This window comes from Corapipo altera, unplaced genomic scaffold, assembly GCF_003945725.1.
Source record: "Corapipo altera isolate COAL_440 unplaced genomic scaffold, ASM394572v1 49, whole genome shotgun sequence".
Taxonomy (NCBI): Eukaryota; Metazoa; Chordata; class Aves; order Passeriformes; family Pipridae; genus Corapipo; species Corapipo altera.
The window spans coordinates 9,419,069-9,443,251 of NW_020884879.1; the positions used below are offsets into that span (position 1 = coordinate 9,419,069).

At 42.7% G+C, this 24,183-nt stretch overlaps 1 protein-coding gene across 5 annotated transcripts; it reads left to right on the plus strand.

Moving 5' to 3' along the window:
- The first annotated feature begins 1,956 nt into the window (after window positions 1–1,956).
- RGS20 (regulator of G protein signaling 20) lies at window positions 1,957–23,735 on the plus strand. Of its 5 annotated transcripts, none has more exons than XM_027638661.1 (5): window positions 1,957–2,012; window positions 15,999–16,147; window positions 20,174–20,260; window positions 21,085–21,319; window positions 22,541–23,735. In XM_027638661.1, exons 2-5 carry the CDS (start codon window positions 16,002–16,004, stop codon window positions 22,727–22,729), a joined length of 657 nt encoding a protein of 218 aa, XP_027494462.1. In that variant the 5' UTR covers window positions 1,957–2,012; window positions 15,999–16,001; the 3' UTR covers window positions 22,730–23,735. The 5 variants fall into 5 exon arrangements, with proteins under 5 accessions (XP_027494462.1, XP_027494460.1, XP_027494459.1 ...); XM_027638659.1 differs by lacking the exon at window positions 1,957–2,012 and adding an exon at window positions 2,177–2,494; XM_027638658.1 differs by lacking the exon at window positions 1,957–2,012 and adding an exon at window positions 2,883–3,341.
- The last annotated feature ends 448 nt before the right edge of the window (window positions 23,736–24,183 follow it).

Below are 24,183 nucleotides of genomic sequence, written 5' to 3' on the forward strand. Positions count from 1 at the left end.
CAAACCCCTTGCCATGGGCAGGGACAACAGGTCATGACTCTCCCGAGAGAAATGCAAAGGATGATGGAGCAAGAACACACACAAAGAAGTTACACTGTGCCAGTATTTTTAATGTGAACTTGTTCGAGCATTCCTGCTAAGATTTAGAAAGCCACCTATGACCATAGACTACAGAGGTCTTAAGGAGGCACATTTACTCACCAGTCTGAATTAAATGACTGCCCTTCCTGGCAGAGAGACTAAGAGCTGAATTCAAAGGCCAGTAGCGTTAACAGGTATTTTGAACTTGGTCTTAGGCCACATGAAAACTGCCTTGGTACATGTACTGAGACTTTCTTCCCTTTTCTCTGACAGGGAGTGAGGTAGTATCATTTAATTCTAATTATCAAGCCTGTAATATCTCTATAGGTCCTCTTTGGGCCTTGGCAATTATGGTTCAGCACAGAAGTCTATTTAACATCCCAGTTGTGTGCTTTCTGCCATGACCAAAGGGGCAGAGATTTGCAAAACTCCTTGCCATTGGGATGGTGAAATACTGAGGTTGTGGGGCAGGAATAAACCTTTCTATTTTTCTATTCTCCTGGGAACATTATCCAGCTTCTACCCTAGTTCATCTCTCCAAACACATCTAGGGGAACTCTCTGCTGCTAAGCAACAGCAAACTCTCCTTCTGTGCAGGAATGGCAGCTTTCCCCACTAGTCTCAGCTCTAACAAGAACCTTTCCCTGGCATCAATGGCCGTGTTATCCCGCTGAAGTAGCAGTGCCTTTGGCCTTCAAAGGCAGTGCCATCACTGTGGGAAGGACTTTTCTCACACTGTGCAGGCTTCAGTTCCTCCCTGTCTCTTTGATGTCTGGTTGTAGGCCAAAAATAGGGATGATGTTTTGGGAAGGGCTGGACCTTAACTGAAAAAATGAAGCCTTGAACAGGAAGAGGTAGAAATCACTGCTAGAAAAAAAGAGAGGCAGAGCCCACATGCTGGTGATTTCTGTCAGTTCCTAGTCAGCTAGGGCTCGTGGTCTAGCAAGGCGGGTTCCGCTCTGCAGGACAGTGACACTCAGCAAAGAAGGGCAAGGTTACGCTGCCCTGCCGCCTGCAGAGTGGGGCGGGCTCGCTGAGCTGCCCGGCCACTGCGGGAGGTGGAGGGGCAGGGTCAGGACCCTGGACAGGGCCAGGCGGCCGTGGCTCTGCTCCGCTCCGATCCCCGCCACTTCGCCCGCCTGCCGCCGCCACAGCTCCGTCCGTCGTTTGCGGTTGGCTTTTTGGGGGGGGATTTTTTTTGGGGGTGCTCTTTTCGCGTAGATAGTAAGTGGCCGACATATTCCCCATGCTCCTCTGGCACTATGGCCAGCCCCCAACCCCAAAGAGCCCTGGCTGGGTAGGAGAGGTCTCCTCTAGCCCTCACCTAAAGGGCCGGCTCAGAAAAGTTAAAAAGACAGAGCGTGCATGCAGGGCTTGCGGAGGTAGGCGGTGGGGGTTCAAGGCTGCTCCCCCTCCACCCCTCGGATTGGCACCGCGGTGGACGGGCTCTGCTGGGCTGTGCAGGGTCCCCGCTTGTCCCCCCCGGTGATGCTCACTTTGTGTTTCTCTCTCTCTCTCTCTCTCTCTCTCTCTCTTCCCGCCCCGTCACCCCGCTCCCACACCTCCCCCGCACGCTGCAGACTCCGAGGCCTGCCAGGCCCCTCGTCCCGCTGTCAGCTCTGCTCTCCAGTCCCTTCCTGCGGCCGCAGCTCCCCGCCCGCTGGCCCTGCCCGCGCTTCGTCTCCGCGCCTCGTCGAGACGCGCCGCGGCCCCACTTCTGCCCCTCGGGCTTGGCGGCGCTGCTGGCCGGGCCCGGAGCCCACTGCCCGCTCGCCGCTCTGCTGCGGGGCCGCTGGGCTGAGCCGCCGCCGGCCTCCGCCCCGGCCCCGCCGCCGCCGCCCAGCCGCCTCCCCTCGGAGCGCCGGAGATGCCCGGCGTGCCACGGAGTCGCGCCGCCGCAGCCCCGCGCTGCCCCCGAGCCTCCCGGCGCCGTGAGTACCGCTCCTGGGGCCGCATCCGCCCCTTCCTTCTCCTCCTCCTACTCCCCGCGCCAGGGAAGCCGCTGTCCGCCCACGTGCCCCAGCCGGCACCGGCGTGGGAGTCTCGGGGGCGCAGGGCGAGCTCCCGCGGCTCAGAGCCCCAGGCGCTACAGGCGAAGCTCGCTGCTCCCCATCTGCTATCCCCAGAGTTTCCCGGGTCCGCGGGCTCCAGCGAGGCGGCTCCCGTGGCCGCCGTGCACCGCACCCGGTGCGCGGGCGGGAAGCGAACAGTCAGACGGCAACCGGGAGTCCCGCTCCGGGAACTGGGAGCGCGCAGAGCGTTCACGCATCGAATCAGTCTGGGTTTCACGGGAAGACAGTGTCACTGCCTGTGGACGGCGGTGGCACTAGCCAGCCGCAGTCGTCCCGTTAACCCTTCTCCGGCAGACGGCATGTGGGACTGCCCGGGGAGTGGAGGCGGCGGATCGTTATCGGTGAGATAATCCCCAAAACGTGGCGGTGTTGGTAAGGGCGCCGCTGCCGAGAGGGCCGACCCGGAGGAGCGGGGTGAGCGCCGAGCCCAGCGGCCCCTGGGCACTCCCCTTCCCCGGAGCCGCGCTGCGCGGCTGCCGCAGCCGGGTCACAGCTGCCCCGCTGGAACGGGAGAGCCAGCCCGGGAGAGCCCGGCGGCGGTGAGCTGTGAGCCGCTGGAAGGCAGGAGGCAGCAGGGGGATGGGAAGATATGTATCCCTGCAGTCACTTAAAATGCGACCGTGTTCCAGCCCCGGGTTGACAAGCCCGGCTCTCCTGTAAGGCATCTGTATTGAAGCATCAGTACCAAGCCCCGAGGCGGCACCGCCGCCTCTCCAAACCCTTCCCACCCCCTCCCTTCGGCGCGCACACACACACACACACGCACACACACACACACTCCATTCACACGCTCCCACGCCGGTCTCTCCGGCATTTCTCCAGGCGACGCCGGCCCCATGGCTCCCCCTGCGCCCTCCCCACTCCGCCGCCGCGGTGCGGGCGCTGCCGCGTTCAATCCCGTTGCAAACCGGCCCTGAGCCGTAGCGGCCCCCGGTGTTCGCCTCGCCGGGGGCGGCCCGGCGCAGCCCACCCCGTCGGGCCGTGCCGGGGCGGGGAGCGCGGGCTGCCGGCCTCACTCCCTCCGGCTGCGGTCGCGGCAGCGGAGCCCACCCGCGGCCGGCACCGTGAGAGTCCGCGGGGACCGGGCGCATGCGTGGGGCCGGCGAGCCGCCGATCCTGGCCGCCCATCCCGCCGGGACCGGAGGGGAAGCGGGCGAGGACGCCCGTAGGGGTCCCGTCGCCGACACAGTAAGTAGCGCTCGGTGCCGCCCGGCGGTGACCGGGCACCTCGGTCCCGCGGTCCGGGCAGCCGCGGGCTCCTCGTCGGCAGCCACGACCCCCGCGCTGCAGCTGGGTCCGATCCGGGTGCAGCGGGACGGGACGGGACGGGACGGGACGGGACGGGACGGGACGGGCGGCGCTGCCGGCGGTGGCTCCAGCGTCCAGGGAGGGAGAGAGGCTGTGGCCGCACTCCCCGGGAGGAACCGGAGCGATCCGGAGCAAAAGGCACTTCTCCCACCTCTCAGAGGGTCGGGAGCTGCAAGACAGGAGCGCCTGGCGCTCGGGCTCGCCCCGCCCCGTCCCGTCCCGTCCCGTCCCTCCCCACGGGCTCCCGGCGCGGCTCCCACCGCGTCCCCAGCGCAGAGCCCGGGTGGCACCCGGCTGACCGCGACTCTGGGAGCGGGAGCAGGACCCCTCCCCAGGGCAGGATCGCACCTCGCACCCCGTCACCTCCCTAGCCTCAGCGCAGGTAACACCCCTGCCATGCTTTCAGGGGCCCTTCTGCCTCTCCTCACGAGTGCGACAGAAGATAAGGCAGCATCCGTCCCCCTGCGCCCAGCCGCGAAGGGAGTCCCGCAGTGCGTCCGATCTCCGGGCCCTGGGCTCCCCTGCGAAGTTGGAAAGATAAGCAGCAACAGGCGAGTGCTTCCATAGAGACTCTTCCAGTATTAGCCTGCCTCATCATGCATCCTCCTGGTAGAGAAAAAGCTCTTCCTGAGCTCTGTCATTAGGTAATGTCAGTGGGCAAGAAAAAGCAGGTAATGAAAACTGGACACAAATGCAGAAAGCAAAACAAGATTATCCTTGTACGTTCCAGTAAGAATTACAGTAATTTAATACCGATGAAATTTACTTGATGCAAGTGTTCCATTATTTCATTTTTGTTATTCTACATTTGCTGAAAAATGTAAAATCAAAACTTTTCATACTATACCATCGCTATGACGTAACAGTGAGGAGTCTCTTTGCACCTCTGTGCCCACTGCACAAACAACATCAGCACCAGATCCAGGGCTCTCCAGAGCTAAGTCCAGTGATGCTAGTTACACCAATGCCGTACTATGGAACCAAGAACCAGTAACCACTGGTTCAACTAAATGGGCATCAGAATCAGTATCACCTTGGACCTCAGTCCTAGTTGTGGTCAGTTTAAAATTAGGAGCGTCTTTCTAAACTCAAAGCATGTTCAGACAACTGAATGTAAAACTAGCACTATGTTTTATAAAACGCTTAAAGGTGAGAGAACAGTTAGTTTATTTCCCCTTTAATTTCTTATCTACCCTTCACATCAATTCTTACTTTGATATCTTTACTCTGGGTCCCAAATAGTTAATCATGGAAGCATCATCTCAGCTGTTACCACCTCTTTACCCCTGGGATAGAACAGTGGACATATTTCAGTGAGTAGTGATGTCTGATGGCTGAGCTTAAAGTACCAGAAAGGAGTTTTCAGAGTATAAGGTGCCTGTAGCTCTTGGAGTCACAAGTTGATGAACTTGAAACGTTTAAGCAAGTACCAGTACTCAGTCACTTATGAAAGTTTATCTCATCTTTTTGTCACTCAGAAAAATGACAAAGGAGGCAGCAAGCCTTGGAAATACTCCAGAGATCTCCTGGCATCAAAGCAGCAGGGTTCTTAGCTAGATGTTCGTGACTCCCCACTTGCTGTTTGTAGGCATGTTTCAAAGCTTGTCAGAGCCAGGTGAAGCAAAGATGCCCATAAAGTGTCATGGCCAAAGTGAAAGTGTGCTAAGCCAAATTCTGATCTTACTTCAGCTTTAAATTGACTTTGGTAATACTCGTCCTGGTTGATACTGTGCTATTTGGCAGTACAGCTGAGCTCACAAGACAGTGTCACTATGACTGTGCCTGCCCTGCCAGAGCAGCCAGATGCCAGCATAGTACAATCCGAAGTGAATCGCGACAATCGGAATCAATAGGAAACAGTATGTGAATCACCGTTTAATGCACTCCAGGGTGAGTCATCCCAATTCAAACCAGCTTTCAGACCAGTACAATGTCAGTCAGCTCCTCACACAGTTCAGTGTGAGTCAGATCTCAGCACCGAGTACAACATGAAATGAGTCACCAACTAATACAGCGCCATGTGCCTGCAGTACCCGGTGCGAGTTGTCAGAGCTTCTGTGTGATATGAGTCACTTCATAGTACAGTAAAATGGGCTTTTTGGAGACCATTCATAATTAAGCACAATGCAACCAAGCCCTCAGTAGGAGATGATGGGAGTGAGCAGAGTAATCTGCTACATGCAGCAGTTTCACTGCGTAGTAGAAAGGTTTGTAAAATATTAGGATGAATGATTTTTTTTTTTTTTTTAAAGCAAGCTACATAAAAATAACCAGAAGCAGATACTTCCTCTGACATCAGAGCCAGCCAAATCAGGGTTGAAGCCATGCTAAAACTCCCAACACTGGAGAAGCCTGGGGGTTTTTTTGTTTGTTTTTGCTTCTGAGAGAGCTGATCAGGCAGTGTGACTGACATACATCCAATGAGGCCGACTCCAGCTGCCATAGAAGACAAGGAAAGGGATGCCAAGAGCCTGTGCTGTGCAGAGGAGAAGGACTTGACACTGATTTAACTTAATTGCAGTTTGCAATGACCTAGTTTGTGAAGGGACTTGGCATGGGACAAAGTTATATCTATACTTACATTCATACTGCTCCACTGTCATAGCATCCGCATAATCAGCTGGACTGGAACAACAGGTTGCTTTTTCTATGCAGCTGGTAAAGAATTCTCTCATGTCTTTCCCATATTACAGAAGAAATAATGACAGACAATGACCCTGCTAACTACACGTTAGAGTAATATTTTCAATGAAGTCTCTTGTGATAAAATCCAAAGGAAAGCAATTCTTTATCCAGAAGAGATACAGGGCATCCCTCTAAGGAAAAAAAAAACAAACAAACCAAAACCAAAAAAAATCCCACCCCACAAAAATCTCACTGAAACTGCGAGTAACTAGGTTTCTTAACAAGAAAGCCAGATTTTACTCAGAGAAAGACTTTAGTGCAGGAACTTTTTTGCAGACAGTGCACTGATGTAGTGGCCAACTGGGCAGCACTGAATGCCAAAGAAAAAGGAGAAGAGGTCTCAGCTATTGGTAGAAAAATGCCTCAGTTGGCGGTGACTAATCAAGGCACCATTACCTGTTACTGTGTGGGTGTGATACACTTTCAGACATTCAGACATTCCCTTTGAAATGTAAAGTGATGTTTTAAGCCAGATAGATGAACTCTGGCTCCTCTGAGCTGCTGCTCCTCTGGAAAAATAAATTAGGTGAAACAGGTAAAGGCACTCAATTTCTGGACATTTGACATAAAAGCATCCCAGAATTGTTAGTTAAACTCATAGAAGGATAACACTTTTGCAAGTTTATCCACTTAAACGTTTGACAGATTTGGGCACAGCAATGACACAAAAAGCTAGTTTATTCCATGTGGCTGCCAGTCTCCTTTCTGCTAACCTCTGTCTTGCATTTACAAACTCTCAACCATCTCAGTCACCTCACCACAATGTGCCAAATCTCCAGTAATAGAAAATAACTTTCGAAGAGCTCTTGCTCTCAACTTACTAAGTAAGCAATTCGACAACTACACCTAAAGCATGTGCATATGTGTGGGTGAGTTCATTAACATATATTAGAATTCTTCTCTGTCTAAAATAGCACACTGCTTGATGCAGAAAGCCTGCTTGTCACATTTGTCAATGAAGAGGAAGCAGCATGAGCATCGAGTTTCCTGTTCATACTTCAGCTGACAATAAACTGCCACAGGCTTCAGTGGGAGTATGTTGCAGCCCCACATATATCTGAATTGTTAAAATATAGATTCAGATTTACTTGGAGCTTGGCCCCAGCTGCAAGTCTCTTATGACATTAGTAGATAACGACAGAATCTCTTCTCTTCCAACTCACTGATTATCATTGCTGGGAGGATCCGAAGACAAAGCAGCAATTGTGAGAGTTACATAACCTCACCTAAAGCTCAGTGACACCAATAAGTGGTTTCCATTGCTTTAATGGAGTTTGGATCAGGCCTGAAGTATTTACTGGAAAACAACTGCACTATATGATCCACATCTGTGCACTCACTCCAAGTGGCTGTCAGCTAGCGTTATAGCACAGGGCTTCTCAGGCTGTGGAGTTACTGTGAAAGCTTCATGCTGTGGCCATGCAAATCAGCCCTGAGGACAAGTTAAAAGCTTGCACACCTGCCTAACTGTAACATGTACAAGAAGGAAACATTATGTCTAAGTAATTATGTTTAAGTAATAGAATCTTTGCACTTTGAGCTGAGAAAATGTCATTGTGCTCTAGTATAAAATGTGGATAAAAGTATAAAATTTTGACTAGAATCTTCTGCTCATTCTTGTGTTTGTGTTTTTTTTTTTTTAATTTATCTGAATTTTTATTTCTTTTTTTTTTAAATTTGACATTTGTGGCTTACATTTTAAATATTCCTTCTTTGGGAATGTTATGTTCTTGTAACCCACCTTTCTGCTGAGAGACTAGCAAATACTATAAATGTTACAACTAAGCCAGAAATAATTTTCACTCCTGACCTTTACTCTCCTTTGTGTTTATAAGGTTACATACAGAAATGCTTCATAATCTGAATGTTAGATAGACGTGCTTTGGAATGGAAAAGGTATGACAGACATACTTATTTCACTACTTCAGCACTACTATTAAGGTATACAGTAGTTTTTCCACTATTGTCAAAAGTAGTGTTTCAGATGCTTTCTTAAATCCTTGGACTTTTTTGATTACTTATTAGCATTCAATAATATGAGCATCTACTTTTTTATATGATTCATAGATGCTATCTTGCTGGATAAGAAAAAAGAACATGTGCCATTAATTTTCCTCTATTTAAGTTTCATTGTTCTTTAGGGACAATTTTATAATGGACTAAATATGTTATTATCATTGCATAGAGAAGGACACCTCTTTCCCTGGGAGATACTGAAACTCTGAACCTAGGCATCTGCATAGCTGCTACATTGGTTTGGAACAGTGAACCAACTGGAGGCAAGCTGATCAATGCAACTACTCCCTGTCCTCATTTAAGGGTTTAACTTATTGGTGCTTTCCATGCAGAATGGGGACAGTTCTGTGGATTCCTCCAGGCAGGACCTGCTGTGCCTAAACGAGTTTGTTTCTTTATGTTTCAAGGTGCTGATTAACATCTAGGGTAGAGACTCTGAGGCTACAAAATCAGTCCAATTCTGCATAGATTGTAGGTAGTCAGAGGAGACTTGCAAGTAGCCAGTCACTTGTATGCAGTCAGAAGAAACATCTTGCAGATGCAGAAATGACCACGTAGGACAGATTTGCGTACACAATTTAGGTGGGTAGAAGATGTTTTGCATGTAGCTCAGGATAATCGCTGGGGATGGACCATGTGTGTGCTGGAGCGGCCCCAAGGAGCATGAGACAGCTGGATGTAACTGCACAGTAACTCATGAGTCAGTCTCATCTGCTCCAGCCAACACCACCACTACGAGGACCTTTGCAACTGAAACTCCTCTTGCCAACTGGACACTGACTGACTGTCCTGTTCAAGGACTTGATTCCTCACAGTGATGCAATATTAGCAAAATCACACCCCGTTGACCACCCAAGAATCATCAGATTTAGCCCTTCCCTATCCATATGGACCAGAAAGTAATATTTTTTCTATTAAATTATGGCTACCCAAGCCCTCAGCAAGCAGACATGGGTGTCTTTGAGAGTGCTGTCATTACTTTGGGCAGTCAAACTGATAACTGAACACAGAGATAACATTTCATGTTATATCCAGCTATTGGCTAAAACTGTACCCAGGCTGAGTTCAAACAGAGCATGAGATGGTAGAGGTTGAAGTCCTTTGGTTAAAGGTATCTCACCTCATTCCATAAGGAGTCTAAAAGTACTTTTGGATTCCTTAGCAAACATGAACAAGATAGAGGTCTATCTCCAGTTTTCTAATCCTCTATGCTTTCTTCTCTAACCCATTTTCAAACAAGGCATGTAGCTGCTCCAGATGGTGGAGACAGAGAAGACAGATCCCAGGTCTCAAAGTGCAGGGAACATCCAGCACAGAGGGTTCTCATACAATTTGTTCATGCTCATAGCACCTTCTGAGAGGTTTGAAAATCTGAGAGGATAAAGGAGGTACAGGCTGTTTAGAGCAGTGAAATTTCCAGTTTGGTGTGAAGGAGATAACCTAGAGAGAGACAATATTTGATTGGCTTATTCTTTCTCAGTGAGGCAAATTTTAGGTTATGGACCTCTCTTGTAGCACAGCAACATAGTAAGGGAGTTAAAGGTAATAGGCAATTAAACACAAACAAGAGACCAGGGGGCATCCAAGGTTTTGGAATGCCAAGTGTATTAGTGGACAAAATGTCACAAAATAGGTTGCTGAAACTGTCCATCTGGGCTCAGAGGTAAGTTCTGCTGCTAGACCTTCCTCACTTACCTTGAAGCAGCAATATAACCTTGCCTCAGTCCTAATGAGGGAAAGCACTAGAGCTTAATGTGACTACTCAAGTGACTTAAAAACCCGCAGAAAACCAAAGAATCAAAACCCAAACAGAAGCAGAGCAGTGATTTGAGCTTGAACCTGAGGGGTGTTGATGTTCCTGAACTTGCAAGGACCTCAAGAACAGCATCTCATAGGTCTGTATCTCTAACTATTTAAATAAATGTATTTAGGAATCTAAACATAATTAAACTACCTTGGAAGAAATAAAAATATCCACCTCTAAAATTTATTTTATAGTTGAAACAAGAGTTCTCTCAAAGAATAAAAGCAAAATTGTTCAAAGAGAGCAGAAACAAGAACAATAGTTCATGCACACTGATACACATCGACTCTCTGCATTCCCTTAGTAAGATAGAAAAAGTCACTTTCAGTGATAAGGCAAAACTCTCATTGTAACCAACTGTTTAAATGCATTCAGGAAGCAGGAGGATTCTTTATTAAAAAAAAAATTCTACAGATTTTGAAGAAAGGAATTTCAGATAATTCAGAACACTTCTGCTTAGCACCATGTGGTGTTAAGTCCAACCCCAGATATGAAGTTACTTTTCCCTGCAGCATAAATATGAGTACCAGATCAGATCCTCAGCTGGTATCTGGTATAAATTCCCTTGTCTTCACTGACCATAGGGAAGTGATACAATTTTTCAGCAGCTGAAAAATGTTATTTTTCAGGCACGTACATGAAATTAGCATTAACGCACACTATATGTAATTAGCATTAATACTTCAAAATTGAATGAATAAAAACTAGGATAGAATTTCCTCTCACCACGACAAGATCTTGGCGTTCCAAAGAATACATCCTCTTTGTTGATGGACATACTTATATTTGATTGGCAAGAGAAAGGAAACAGAAGATACTTAATACTGGTCAATAAAAAATCCATTTAAAACTGAATACCCATTGCATGGCAGGTAAACTGAAAACCTTAGAAAGAACATTTCCATCTTGGTTTTTATCTCCAGAGTGTCAGCTGACCAAATAAGCAACTGTCCTGGGAGGCTGCTGTGACAACAAGTTATATTTACCAACTGCCACTTTCAAAGTGCACACTTGCTAATAAGGTGATAGAAGAATATTTGCACTCATGTTTACAAAAAAATGGAGCCAGGTAATTATTTCTTTTCTAACTGCATTATAAAGTTTCTCTAGAAGGAGAAATTTGTTCAATCACAGGTTGTTTCCCATTTCATTGCCATATTGACTAATAAACAGTCTCATGTCAGATTTGAGTGACTACCTGACAGCACCAGGTGTAAGAAGATGGTTGTACACATTGCTTTCCTCATGAATGCACTCATTTGTTCTACAGCCAAATAATTGCTTTGAACTCTCCCCCACTCTTGAATGCACTTAGTTTTATACACAATTCAGTTCTCAGGGCTCCTTGAGCTCCAGACTTGATTGCTGCAACTAATGTTTTACCTGCCCAGCTCCATACACACATTTCTCTGCAACACTGTACTACTGGTTTACATAAACAGAGATGGTTATTTAAGCATCACATTCAGGTTGTGGGAAGAGGTTTAGGCTACCTCTTAAACTCCTTATGAAATGCAGCAGCTGGCAGGGGGGGCACACCCATGTGCTTCTTCAGCTACTTCCCCACTCTACCATTTGTGGGTCTGCCGAAGGTATTCTCAGACAGGATAAGGAAAGAAAAGTTTTTAGCTAAATGAAAAGTATCAATATATGTCATTCCTTTAGCAGCTTTAAGGTGAACTATTAGATCAAAATGCTGTTGACAATTCAGACTTTTCATTATTAAAACAACCTGATCACCCACAATATCAGCCTAGAAAAAAAGGAAAGCTCTCTTGCAAAATTAGGGGTCACACTTTCACACACTTTGATTACAGCTGGCAATCCTTGGCCTAGTACTGTGGGATAATAAACTTTAAGGGATCACCAGTACCACATACTATAGCAGGAGGAGCTACAGGTGAATAATTCTTCAACTAATATATATTGCAAGTCTCATCACTGATGCAAAGAACACAGATACTAGATTTTCTAATTGGTTTTACACTTACTGCATGAGCCAGTCAGACCACCTGATGTCCCAAATTAACAAATGTAAAATTATATGAATAGAAGACCTTTTTACTAGGAGGTCTAGAAAAACCCTCTCCTTTTTGTCCTGTGCACCTGAAGTCTACTGGGGTAAAAAAAAATAACGACCTCAATTCCCACAGATCCACAAGTCAGTCAAGCAATTGTTCAAACTGTTGCTAGTGTGGCTTGTACTATAAGGAAGCAAGACATTTTGTTAATTCCTACAAATAATATTCACTGGAGTAATTGATAAATCTACTAGCCATTCCTGCACACAGCAAAACTCACAACAGTAATTCAAGCAGTTGACTGGCAAGGCTCATTATACAGCTATGGTGGTTTCACTAAGAAGTAGCAAAGTGTGATGGAAAACTTCCATGTCCCATAGTGACATTTTGGATATACTAGAAGTAGCAGAAAGACATCTATATGTATTAAACAAGGCTTTTCTGTTTGTGTCTCACTCATGGCTCTGTCATTAGCTCACTGCATCTCAGACAACTTGCTTCATCTCTATGACCTTTTTCCATACACCTTCCAAGATCATTATACTTCCCTGTGTACAGTCATACTCTGATAGCCTTAATACTTTTTAAGGTATTTTCCTTTGAAAATGAATCCTTAAATGACTTACATAAACTCAGTGTCTGTGCCTTTGCCTCTATTCCAGGCAAGGAGCAGCTTATGTAAGAGCAAAAGCAGCAGACAGGGAGCTGTATCACCATGCACAGCTGCAAAATTGCAGGGTTTGGGCTTCATTGGTTTACCTTTTCCTTTTTTTTTTCTTAAATTACATTTTTTTCTTTTTTTTTTTCTGAAAAGCAAAGAAATCCAGAAAGCCAGTGTCATCATCATGGCTGGGCTTCGCGAACGAAGATTTGGGAAGGGCACTACCCACATTTGTTACAAGTGCGTTGGTGGCTAAAGGCCAATTCGAGATAGACATGTCTGGTTGCAAAAGGCACAGCAGAAAGACTCCTTAGGTGGTACATTCTGCAAGGCACGATTCTTTCTGCATTGTCTTTTCTCCTCAAGGGTGACCCTGCTGCTTTCTCAAAAGCATCAGCAGCGTTATAGATGGTGTGTCTCCAGACCTCCCGATTTGAGGCCAGAGTAGACCAGTTATGGTGATCAATATGGCCAAGGCTGAGATGTTGTTTCAGGCAGCCCTTATATCTTCTCTTCAGGGCTCCTCTCTTGCAGCAGCCGGTGGCAAGTTCACCATAGAGCACAATCTTAGGGAGGCGGTGGTCCTTCATCCTGGAGACGTGCCCTACCCAGCGCAGCTGTGTTCTCAGCAACATGGCCTCAATATTTGTGATTGCTGCTTGTTCTAGAACAGACATATTGGTCACATAATCTGACCAGTGAATATCCATAAATATAGATAAGAAAATCTGACATTCTGCCTAAGAAAACTTAGGCAAAGACTACGTCTTACTGTGCATTCAGGCCTCATGTCTGGCATTACAAAAGTGTACAACAGATCCTCTTGCCATTATATTACACTGAGATTAGGTTGTGCCCAGGCTAACTTATTATTTATCTCTGAATGAAACAGAGGGCAATAGAACATCATAAGCTTCTACTGATCAGAAGTTCAACACATTTCCCAGTTCCCCTTTCTAAATTAACAACACAAACTCCTACAATTCTTCTGCACCAGTCATAGTTAGATGCTCTATGATTCAGAAGTGAAACAAAGCCATGATGATGCTGGGCAGTTTTTGTCATGCAGCTACTTACATATTCTTCCATGTCATTAAAGATGTCAAAGAAAATTCTGAAGAACCACCTAAAATGGTAACAATGGATCCAGAAAGATCTCTTGAATTAAGTCATGATGGAACAGGGCAGGGAGGAAGAGGGCATTCTTCCTATTTTCCCCATCTATACATTTCTCTTTGGGAAAAAGCAGACAACAGGAACAAAATTTTCTATTCAGATCACTATTAGTTCAATTGACATATGAATTAGAGATATGAATGAGTGACCTACCTACATAAAACATCTCAAAAGTAAGAGTGTATGGATTAGGCTATATAAACAGCACACCTGAATCCAAGTTACATTTTTCTAATCAATAATAATTGTTTACTGTTCAAAACAGCTTGAAATAGTGTTAGATACATTATTCTTCCAATAATGCTTTATTATACTATCACTTTCTAATTGAAATTGTGAAAAGGTTCTATTTAAAAAAGTATAGGTATCTGGAAGGAAATTAATAATAAAGAGTTTCATTCTATTCCTGTGAATCTGAAACTCTGAAGGAAAGAAATTTGAATCTACAAATTCATTCTACATTTCACATTTATTCTTCCACATTTTAAAACAAGAAATGTTGGGGGGTGGGAAGCTATGTTCTTTTTGTGTTTTTTGTATTTCTGGTCATTTAGGTATTGCTTGTCAGTTAGGTCTACAGAGTTTCAAAATGGTTTATAATTTCTATCTGTATATGGGTTACAATTTCTATCTGTATTGTTGTTCTTGTATTTTATTCCTCCTGAAAAACAGGTGCATCTTCTGCTCCCCATGTCATGTTTTTTTCTCTTGGGAGAGTAGGTGGTTCTCACAAATATAAAAACTGTTAAGCTCTATAAGAAAGAAATTCAGCATTAAAAAAATCCAGTAGCCAAAGTGCAGCAAAATGTAATGCTGCACTCTGCTAAAATAACCTCCTTTCTTCTCCTGACACTTCTATCGAGTACATGACAATGTCTGTACATTTCCCCTCAATTTACAACAACAGTATTTCCTAAACTTGGCTGAACATCTTAGAAAGGAAGGCAACTTTTAACCCCCCAGTATTCATTTCATTAGATTCAAGTCTGATACTAAATTATCAATTTAAAAAAGAACTCAAAATTGGTAGCAGCTAATTTTAATTCCCCTACAACCATCATGGCCTAAAAAGGTTTAGCAACCTGAAACAAACCTACACACAAAAGGATCTCGTGACATAGGAGGATGACTAGTTATGTATTCAAAAGTCAAATACAAATAAAATGAAGAAAGACATACTCATTTTTGTACAAGCTGGCATTTCATCTATAAAAGGCATCTGTCACTTACATATGGCACAACCCTCAGCATAACAGGGAGAGCATTATTAAGTGCTGTAGAGCAAATATGAAGCTCAAAGATAGGTCAGAAAGGGACAGGGACTTTAAGGGAACTTCATTTCATCAACACCAATTCTCTGCAATATCTGCAAAATGCAGACTCCAAAAAGGTTTCCTAGAACAGTGCTAAAAAACCAAACAGTGCATCCATCAAAAATTGTTTCACGCTGTCTTCAGTTGGGGGTCAACCAAAATACTGTAATTATTATCATCTATTTGTGTGTCTTCTCATATTCACAGAAGCACTTGATTCCTTCTTGAGAAAAAAATGTTTTTAAAAACTGTGGCAGTCAGGCCTACAATGGACAAGTGAGCACTGGCACTTCCCCCTTTGCTACAGCGGCAACCAGCAGGTTTGAGACATCCTCAATACTACTCAACAAAGACCAGATTTTCAGGAGAGCTCATGTGTCTCACTCAAGCACCATTAAGTCTGTGCATTGGCTAATCGAGTGCAAGAAAAAGATAAAAAAGAAATAAAAAAAGAGGCCCTAACTCCCTCTATTCTTTACCATTTTCTTTAGGATTGGCCTCAAAGTCAAAACCTCAGGAAATACTTTTCAACTCTTTGGCTTATACACCACTGTGCCAAGAGATCTTCGAGACCCCTCACTTGTATGTTTTGTTCTCTGCATCACCACTCCCTTCTCATTGTATTCCCACCCATGTGCAGAAATCATTAGCCCCTTGCCTTCCATCACAGCACTTAAACGAGTGAATCTTCCAGTGGATTCAACACTTAAGGGCTTCCATGGGGGAAAATGAGGTATTTAGCTTTTCAGTTCCTTTGGAGCTGTGGCCTTCAGCACTTCTTGGTAAGACTTCTAAAGCAAACAAAAGGAAAAAAAAAAAAAGAGAGATTTCTTACTTCCTCACTCTTTTGCTGTCTTGCAGCCCATGGGATCAGAGAGGACGGAGATGCGCAAACGGCAGATGTCTACGACCCAGGACACCCCAAGTGCTGCACAGGCTCAGCTCAGCACAGGAAATCGAGGGTCCAATGCCTGCTGCTTTTGTTGGTGCTGTTGCTGCAGCTGCTCATGGTAACCTCTCTCCTTAAAACCTCTGGGGAACAGAATTGCAGGGAAGGAACACATATCTAGTATAGAGGACAACATAAGCCAAACAAAACACTTGTGTAACTCTGCAAATCTGGGACTGGGAGAGATGACTGCGCACAACCTTCTACTTCAGTCTACTCTCTCTTTGCCCTGCCATTGAAATAACAGATTTTTAAAAAAATATTTGCACAGTATCTCTGTTGTATTTTTGTTGTCAATACTGTGCAATGGATGGCCTGTTTTGTGCAGGACTGGTTCTCCTCAGCATTGAGATTCACCAAGGCTTCCACTAAAAACTGAAAGCAATACCAGAATGTATCGCAGCTTTAGATTTAGGTTTGGGACTCAACAGCAGCACTGAGGGTGTTAAATGGAGTTAGTAGAAGGTGGAAGAATTTGTAGGTCAGAAAATGAATAACCAGGTGCCCAGCACTGTTCTTTTTCCCCCGAAGGCAACTGGATCTGTTGTCATTAATTAGTTCTGCCAACTCACGGCACCTGCAACTCATTTGAAGATAATCCTTGGGATCAGAGACTTAAACATTGTGGTACTTGCTGAAGATCAGGAGTTAAGCAGAAATAATTCTGAAGAACTCCCATTACACGGTGTTAAGGAAAAAAATCTATCAGGTAATCAAAGCAAAAAAGGAGAAGGAATCACTTGACTCCTTAAATTAATGATGTGTTCACTTTCACTTTCTCACCAGCTCCTCTAGATCCAAGTGATTTCATTCAAAACTGCAGTAAATCTTTCCATACTGTATCTGTATCTGTTTAGTGGATGAGACCAGAACTTACATTGAAATAAAGTCTTAAACAGCCATAGGAGTTCAACCAAAACACTGACAGGAGCAGAGTGCGTCTTATAAACTCACTATCCACCACTCGACCACTTCAGAACAAGCAAACCTGGCACTGAGGTGCCTTCTTCAAGGGAAGAAGTCATAAATAGACTTAGAGCCCATGCTAGGAATCTATTCCACCAATTTTCCAGCAGCACCTCGTGGCAAATGCTTTGGAGAACACCATTAGAAGGCAAGAGAAGAGCAGGCTGATTGTTTCTTTGGTATTGGTACTCAGCTCAGCAGAAGCCAAGACACCCAAAATTCTGCCCTCCCTAATTCAAACAGTGAGTATTTTGCAAGGATAAAAGGCTGCTTGGAGAGTTTTTTTGCAAAATGCCCAGTACACTGGCTTTGATCCTGAAAAGCTTTTCAGCAGGTGCTTAGAGGTAAACTGAGGTAGAATTTAAAGAGCTATTAAGTACTGTGCCTGTGCTGGATCAGAATTTGCTACCTTGCAGAATGACATCTATGTTAAAGTATCCCATACAAATTCCAGTGCCATCTCAACAGCTGTCCAGTGCAACTGCAAGTGGCTCAGTCCAGAGCTTCATTACACAAACATGTTTTTCCATAAAAGGAAAAAATAAGACACATCTAAGAGTACAAAAAAATTTGCATTTTACCTTTTAAATTGTTGATAAAGTGCTTTTTTTTGACATTTTACCTGATATTTTCCAGAATGCTCATTTTCTGTGCATGTCACTATTCAAACAATTCAAAGAAAGCAATTTACTCGATAGGGTGTGTGAAAGTACCCAAATTTCATGATGCTTAAAACTCCTATTTGCGTTTCAGAATCATCTGGGAAACCAACACAGGCTCTGAAACAGAGTAGCTTGTTTTAGCTTTAAAATAATGCCTGATTTTTATTTTTTTTTTGAGAACAGTTGTTTTCTAGTAGCAAGAAATGCAAAACAAACCGTAATTAAGCTATTTATATTCCCTATTCATAGACCCTTTCCTCAAAATAGCCCATGCACTTGGAACAGAAAAATTATGAATAAGAATAAAAATAACAGTCTACATGAGTCATGCAGCTGAGCTGCTGAACATCCAATATTCAGCATACTCTTAATAGTAGATTTAGAATGAAGTTAAATGAGTTTCTCAGCTGGATGCTCAGAGCCTATGTTCATTCCTACAGCCAAAACTCAAGCCTCCAGGCTGTTACTCTTCCAGATCCTGAGAGGATGTAGGGTTGCACTAGTCTCTTTATTGTTTACATTTATTGTTTACATTTCTAGGGAAAAAAACCTGCCTGCAAGTAATTTTCTGAGACATGGTGTGTTCTCTTAGGGAAGAGTTTGTTATTTCTTTTGTCTTTTTCCCCTTTTGTGCATTATCCTATGAAGACTGTAATCCTTTCTATTGGATCTGTTGGTTCCCCTAAATCCAAAAATAGCTATGACAAGAATATCACTTCTTGTCTGTGTGTGAGGAAGAATACATAATATATCACCATATATTCAAAAAAGGCCAGTAAAAAGGGTAGTAAATGCTTCAGACCTATATAACCCAAAAGAATAGAGAACTAGGTTTACTACTTACTTTTTTCTTTTTTTCTGGAAAGGTAAATTGAAATATTTCATTGGTTTGAATGTATGGTTCAGATGTTGCTGAAAAAAACTGTTTGCAATATCTGCTCTCCAATAGGAAACCTTTCCTACCTCTTCAATGCATGGACTGCCCCGGCAAAGAAAAAAGCAGGTCTCTGCAAATTATGGACTAAGAGTAGGCAAAGCAGGAGAAGGAGATACCTACTAAACAATAAAGCTGCAAAGAAGATTTAGCCAAGAGTTTAGAAAGCAAAAAGGGCAGAAAAATCAACCAGTTTAACACAAAATCTTATCAGAGATAAATGAGACTCTTAAGGATTAAGGTAACAAAACTTAGAACATCAGAATGGATGAAAGGTAAGATACAAATGAAGAAATTAAGTTTGATATTTATCAAATTATAACAACTGTGTTGCTTTATTTCAGCTGGAGAACCCATTTCATATAAATTACAGATTATAATTCACTGGGACCTTTTCTTCTTGACATATTTTAAGCAGCTTTACAGATTATATGAATGTCTGTGTATATGCACATGCATTTCTCACTAAGTTATGAAGACCTAGATATACTGGAATGTAGTCTCCATTCCCTAAAAACAAAACGTATTTTCTCAAATCCAGTTTCAAATGAAAAAGAATCATTTACAACTACAAAAGAAATTTTTATAAACTCAAGCCATCTAAGGCAACATTTGATGAAAATAGCATGATTTGACAGCTGTTCTTCCATGGGACGTCGCTAGTGATTGCAACAAACTTTTTTTTTTTTGGTAATGCTACAAACAAGTGCTTCCAGTCAGACATATTCAAAACAATATTCAGCAATGATAGATCCACTCTGTGCTCCAGGCCTCATTCACATTTGGAAGCATATACTAGAACTTTCTTAAAGCTGCAATCAATTACCACACAATCTGGCTACACCTACATCTTAACTCTGAAAGATCCTTACCTTTCCAACATCACATATGGAAGTCTCTAGCTTACTTAAAACTTATATGCAGTTTCTGAACTCTGGCTTTCTTGTAACATGGTATTACCACTCCAAACCAGAGTCTTGGCCCTCATTGTGCCCTATGGATATAAAAAAAATAGCCAAGGAGGAAAAAAAACCCCTAACTAAACAAATTCAAAAACACCTACCTTGGAATCTAACTCACATAAAACCAGTGCATCAAGTCTAACCTAAGTAAAAACAGTGCACTGAGCATACACAGTATAATAAGCATCAACAGAGAATAGATTTGATATGTAATAAAGGGTAGGCATGTATACATACATATCCCATATACATATATACTCGTGTATACACATATATAGGGAACTGGACCTGATGATTCTTATGGGTCCCTTACAATTTGAGATACTCTATGGATCTATGATCCCTCTGTAGAAAGTCTACGTGATACAATATCAAACAGCATTCAGCTTTATTCAAGTTTGCCAGGTTTATACAACTGTAAAATTAAGGTCAGAGTTTAACTATGCCAAATGTGGCTGTCATTAGCTTCTGTCCTTTTAGCTTTTTTATTTTTTTTTTTTTAATATCTATGTTCAGCCTTTTTCTCTACAAAGTTGTCTAAAATTTTGTTTGCTACCTTGCAGCCTTACTGTTAGAAATCAAGATGAAGAGAGAGCAAGGACAACATCTCACGAACTACAAGCAGAGGGTATTCCAAACTGCGAGGAAAGGTATGATCTTTATTAAGTGTTCTGTCAAGCTAAAATGAAACAAACCCAACAAACCACACTAAGTAATTTCAGTGAATTACCTGAAACATGAAAATAACTATTATCTACTAGTCATCTGGTTTTTTACCTCCAAAGGTCTGATCTATAATATTTTACCTTGTTTATATGCAGCATGTAACCACACGTAACTACTCTCATAACATGACAGATCAAAGCCAACATTGTAAACAGTCTCCCTTTTTTCTGAAATAATTTGAAAATACATCCTGTTCCCACCCTGCAACTATGTAATGAGGTTAACTAGCAGTGCTCAGCCTTACAAAAATAATAAATATAAAAAGGAGCTCAAATCCTCCCAAGAGTTAAGCAACAGTCTTCAGAATTGCTCCAACAGGTAAAAGCAATTGCAAAATCATAATATACAGGTGGGTACCTTTTATAGTGTTTGAATCATTGCTTCTTTATACAGATTTTCATTCCATTTTAAACAATTTTTAACAACAACAAGGATTATTAGGTACAGAAAAAAACGCTTAGCTGTTGCAGAGGTACTTTGTTGCAATTACTTTGAGCAGTAAACTGCAATTTCTGCATCAAAGCACTGGCAATCACCTGCATCAGAGCTTCTGATAAGCACAATTTCAAAAAATATCTTATAAATGTATTTACTAGAGTTTGCACTTGGATAGTTCCAGTGAGGAATCAGAGCCCCAAGAACCTTATGATTTTGTTCTATTATGATGGCACATACCTCCTCCCAACTGCAAACAGCTTGAGTAACAATCACTTATTTCTCTCTTCTTGTGCTCTTCTTCCTCCTCAAGCCCTGCTCCTACTCTTGAAGAAGTAAATGCCTGGGCTCAGTCATTTGACAAGTTGATGCTTACACCAGCTGGCAGAAATGCTTTTCGTGAATTCCTAAGAACAGAATTCAGCGAGGAAAACATGCTTTTCTGGATGGCCTGTGAGGAACTAAAGCAAGAATCCAACAAAAGTGCCATTGAAGAAAAAGCAAGACTAATTTATGAAGATTATATTTCTATCCTTTCTCCAAAAGAGGTATATTACTTTTCCTAATACTTTCTTTGATGTTGCTTTGCACAGAAGTTCTAACTTGTTTAAGGCTACACCAGTACTCAGGGAGAATTTTTTTCACACCCCCCAAGTCCACTTCCATCAAGCAGAGATTTAGGGGAAGGAGGCACCCATCACTGAGGTGAAATGGTCAAAACTACTTTCACTGGTTGTAAGAAAGTGTGCCCGATGCTACCATGGCATGCTGACATGGAATTTTTAGTTTGAGGCACAAATACACAAATGATTGTGTTATCCTTGCTAAACTTAAATTTTATCTGTTGGACAAAGTTTCTTTTCTTGTTGCACTAGGAAGGTGGTGTACACATCTCTCCAAAAGCACATTAACCACAAAGAAAGTGTTATTTGCAAATCGCTGGAAGAGCAGCTGACAAAACATGCCATAGAACAAACACAACAACTTCCTGAAAATTTTTAAAACTACTTGTCACTTCGCTGTTAGCAAATATGTCAAGCTTAAAAGACACCTCTGTTCAGTTTGAACTGCCAAGCAGGCTGGAATTTTAAACCTTTCAATATCCTTGTAAAACTGCAACTTAATTTGTTGTGGTGCAAGCTATACTTACATACTTACAAAAATACTGTTTAAACCTAATCAGTCTATTCTCATAATACTAAAGTCTTTCTACAGACACTACAGCCTTGTAGAAAGAAAAAATTACATTACTTGCATGTTGTATGGAATTATTATATAACCATACCTGTGGTTCACATCGATTCACCCTGCTTTTTAACAGGAATTTGATTAAGCAACAGCTTCCCAGGTTACATTTTCCGACTGCGTCATACTGCTTACTTCAAATTCAGTCTCTTTACAACAGCACTAACTCTCCAGGAAATGAACCATCACAAAAAATTACAAATCCTCTCTACCACAGAGCAGGAAGTTGGTCTGGAAATAACCCACCGGTCTCTGAGACTTCAGTAATAATGGGATTGCAGGCAGCCTTGTTCAAGTAAGGTACTTCAGTGAAGACATTTCTGTATCCATAGTCAAGATATTACTACTTCCAAATTTTAACACAGTCAATTTTGCCTAAGTATATTTATCAGTTTTTACACTCTTGGAGGACACCAGCTGAAATGGTTAAAAAAGATCGCTTTTTCAACCTATAAAAGAAACCTAAAACCCCATCTGTACTATTCACCACTATTATTTACATGACTTTCTATTTTAATACACAGGTCAGCCTGGACTCGAGAGTAAGAGAAGTGATTAACCGAAATATGCTGGAACCCTCACAACACACCTTTGATGACGCACAGCTTCAAATCTATACCTTAATGCACAGAGACTCTTACCCACGGTTTATGAACTCTGCTATTTATAAGGACTTGCTTCGGTCCTTATCTGAAAAACCCGTTGAAGCATAGAATTTATTCTTAAATGTATTTGTTTTAAAACAAATGGAACTCTGGGCTACAGAAATCCACAGGGAATTTAGAATTAATCAGATATCCACCTGAAAATAACTCAGGCAAGTTTTACTACAGACTGAATTATTTAAATCCGCACTGACAGGCTATGTCACAATCAGCTAAATATGGTTTCTGATCAAATTCAGTGTTATTTTCCAAAAGGGAATGAACATAATGAAGAGAAAATGTTGTTCAAAAATGCAGTATTTTTTCAAACACAGCACACAACTCGGAAGCAAAATTGTTACAATGTGTGTCTGAGGTACAAATGCCAACTGAGCATGAAAACTAAAATTAATTTTTAGTGGAGTGTTAGAATTGTCTTGAAAACCAAATCAGTTGTCCCATCCACACTGTGACCCAAGTTAAAAATATTACTGTCTATACTGTGGTACTTACTCCAGGCAATGCCATCATACCTGGCATAGGTACACTCCACTTGTTTTGGTACAAATAATATGTACATGGTGTGCTAACGGAAATCAGCACGGCAATCTCAAGTTTACGAAAGTTGCTGGTTGAAATAATGCTGCCTATAAAAAAAAAAAATCTTTTGCTGAAGAGTTATTATTTTACTACTAAAATCTGCTGAAAGCATTAAGTTCCTATTGTTGATGTTTATAAAGTTAAATTATTTACTTCAGAGGAAGACGTGTCTGGGCATTCAAATTCCAAAATAAAGCACAAGAATTGTCACATATTCTTCTTTTCCCTCAGTAGGTATATGTAAAATCCTTCACTACTCACTCCCAAGAGGATGGCAGTATCAGCCATCTTGGTTTTGTACATATTAAACTCCCCCATTACCTGACAGATCTTGTAAGGTTTCTACTACAGACACACACACAATTTAATTAATAAAAGTAGGAAGCTTGAACTGTTGTGTTCTGACACAGCACTATTTCAGACTGTCTGACAGCACCAGCTCTATCCAGTAATAAACCATGTTTATTTACTGGTATCCCCAAAGCATTACACTTGATTTCTCATCATATCTCCAAACCATTAATCACAGGAAATACCAGGAAGAAAGTAAGTTGAATCCACATAACCTATGTGTAGGTCTGTAATTCTAATATCTTCTTTCTTTTAAACTACAGGATTCACTACAATTCCACTATATTAAACTCCGGAGTTTATAGTGGATTTCCATTGAATTGTATTTTTTCCTGTCTATTTATTTAAATGAACCAAATGGCACATATAGTTATGAAATTATACATGGGAAACAGAATGAAAAAAAAATACCCCTAGAAAAGGAGAACCAGACAGGTATATTTCAATGATGTGTACTGTAGCCTTTCCAAAACCTACTCTTTGCCTAATTCCAGCACTACGGGAAGTACAAAATGGGGACTTCCTCTAAAAAAAGGAAATGGGAATAACACAACAGAACTTGAGAGATCAAT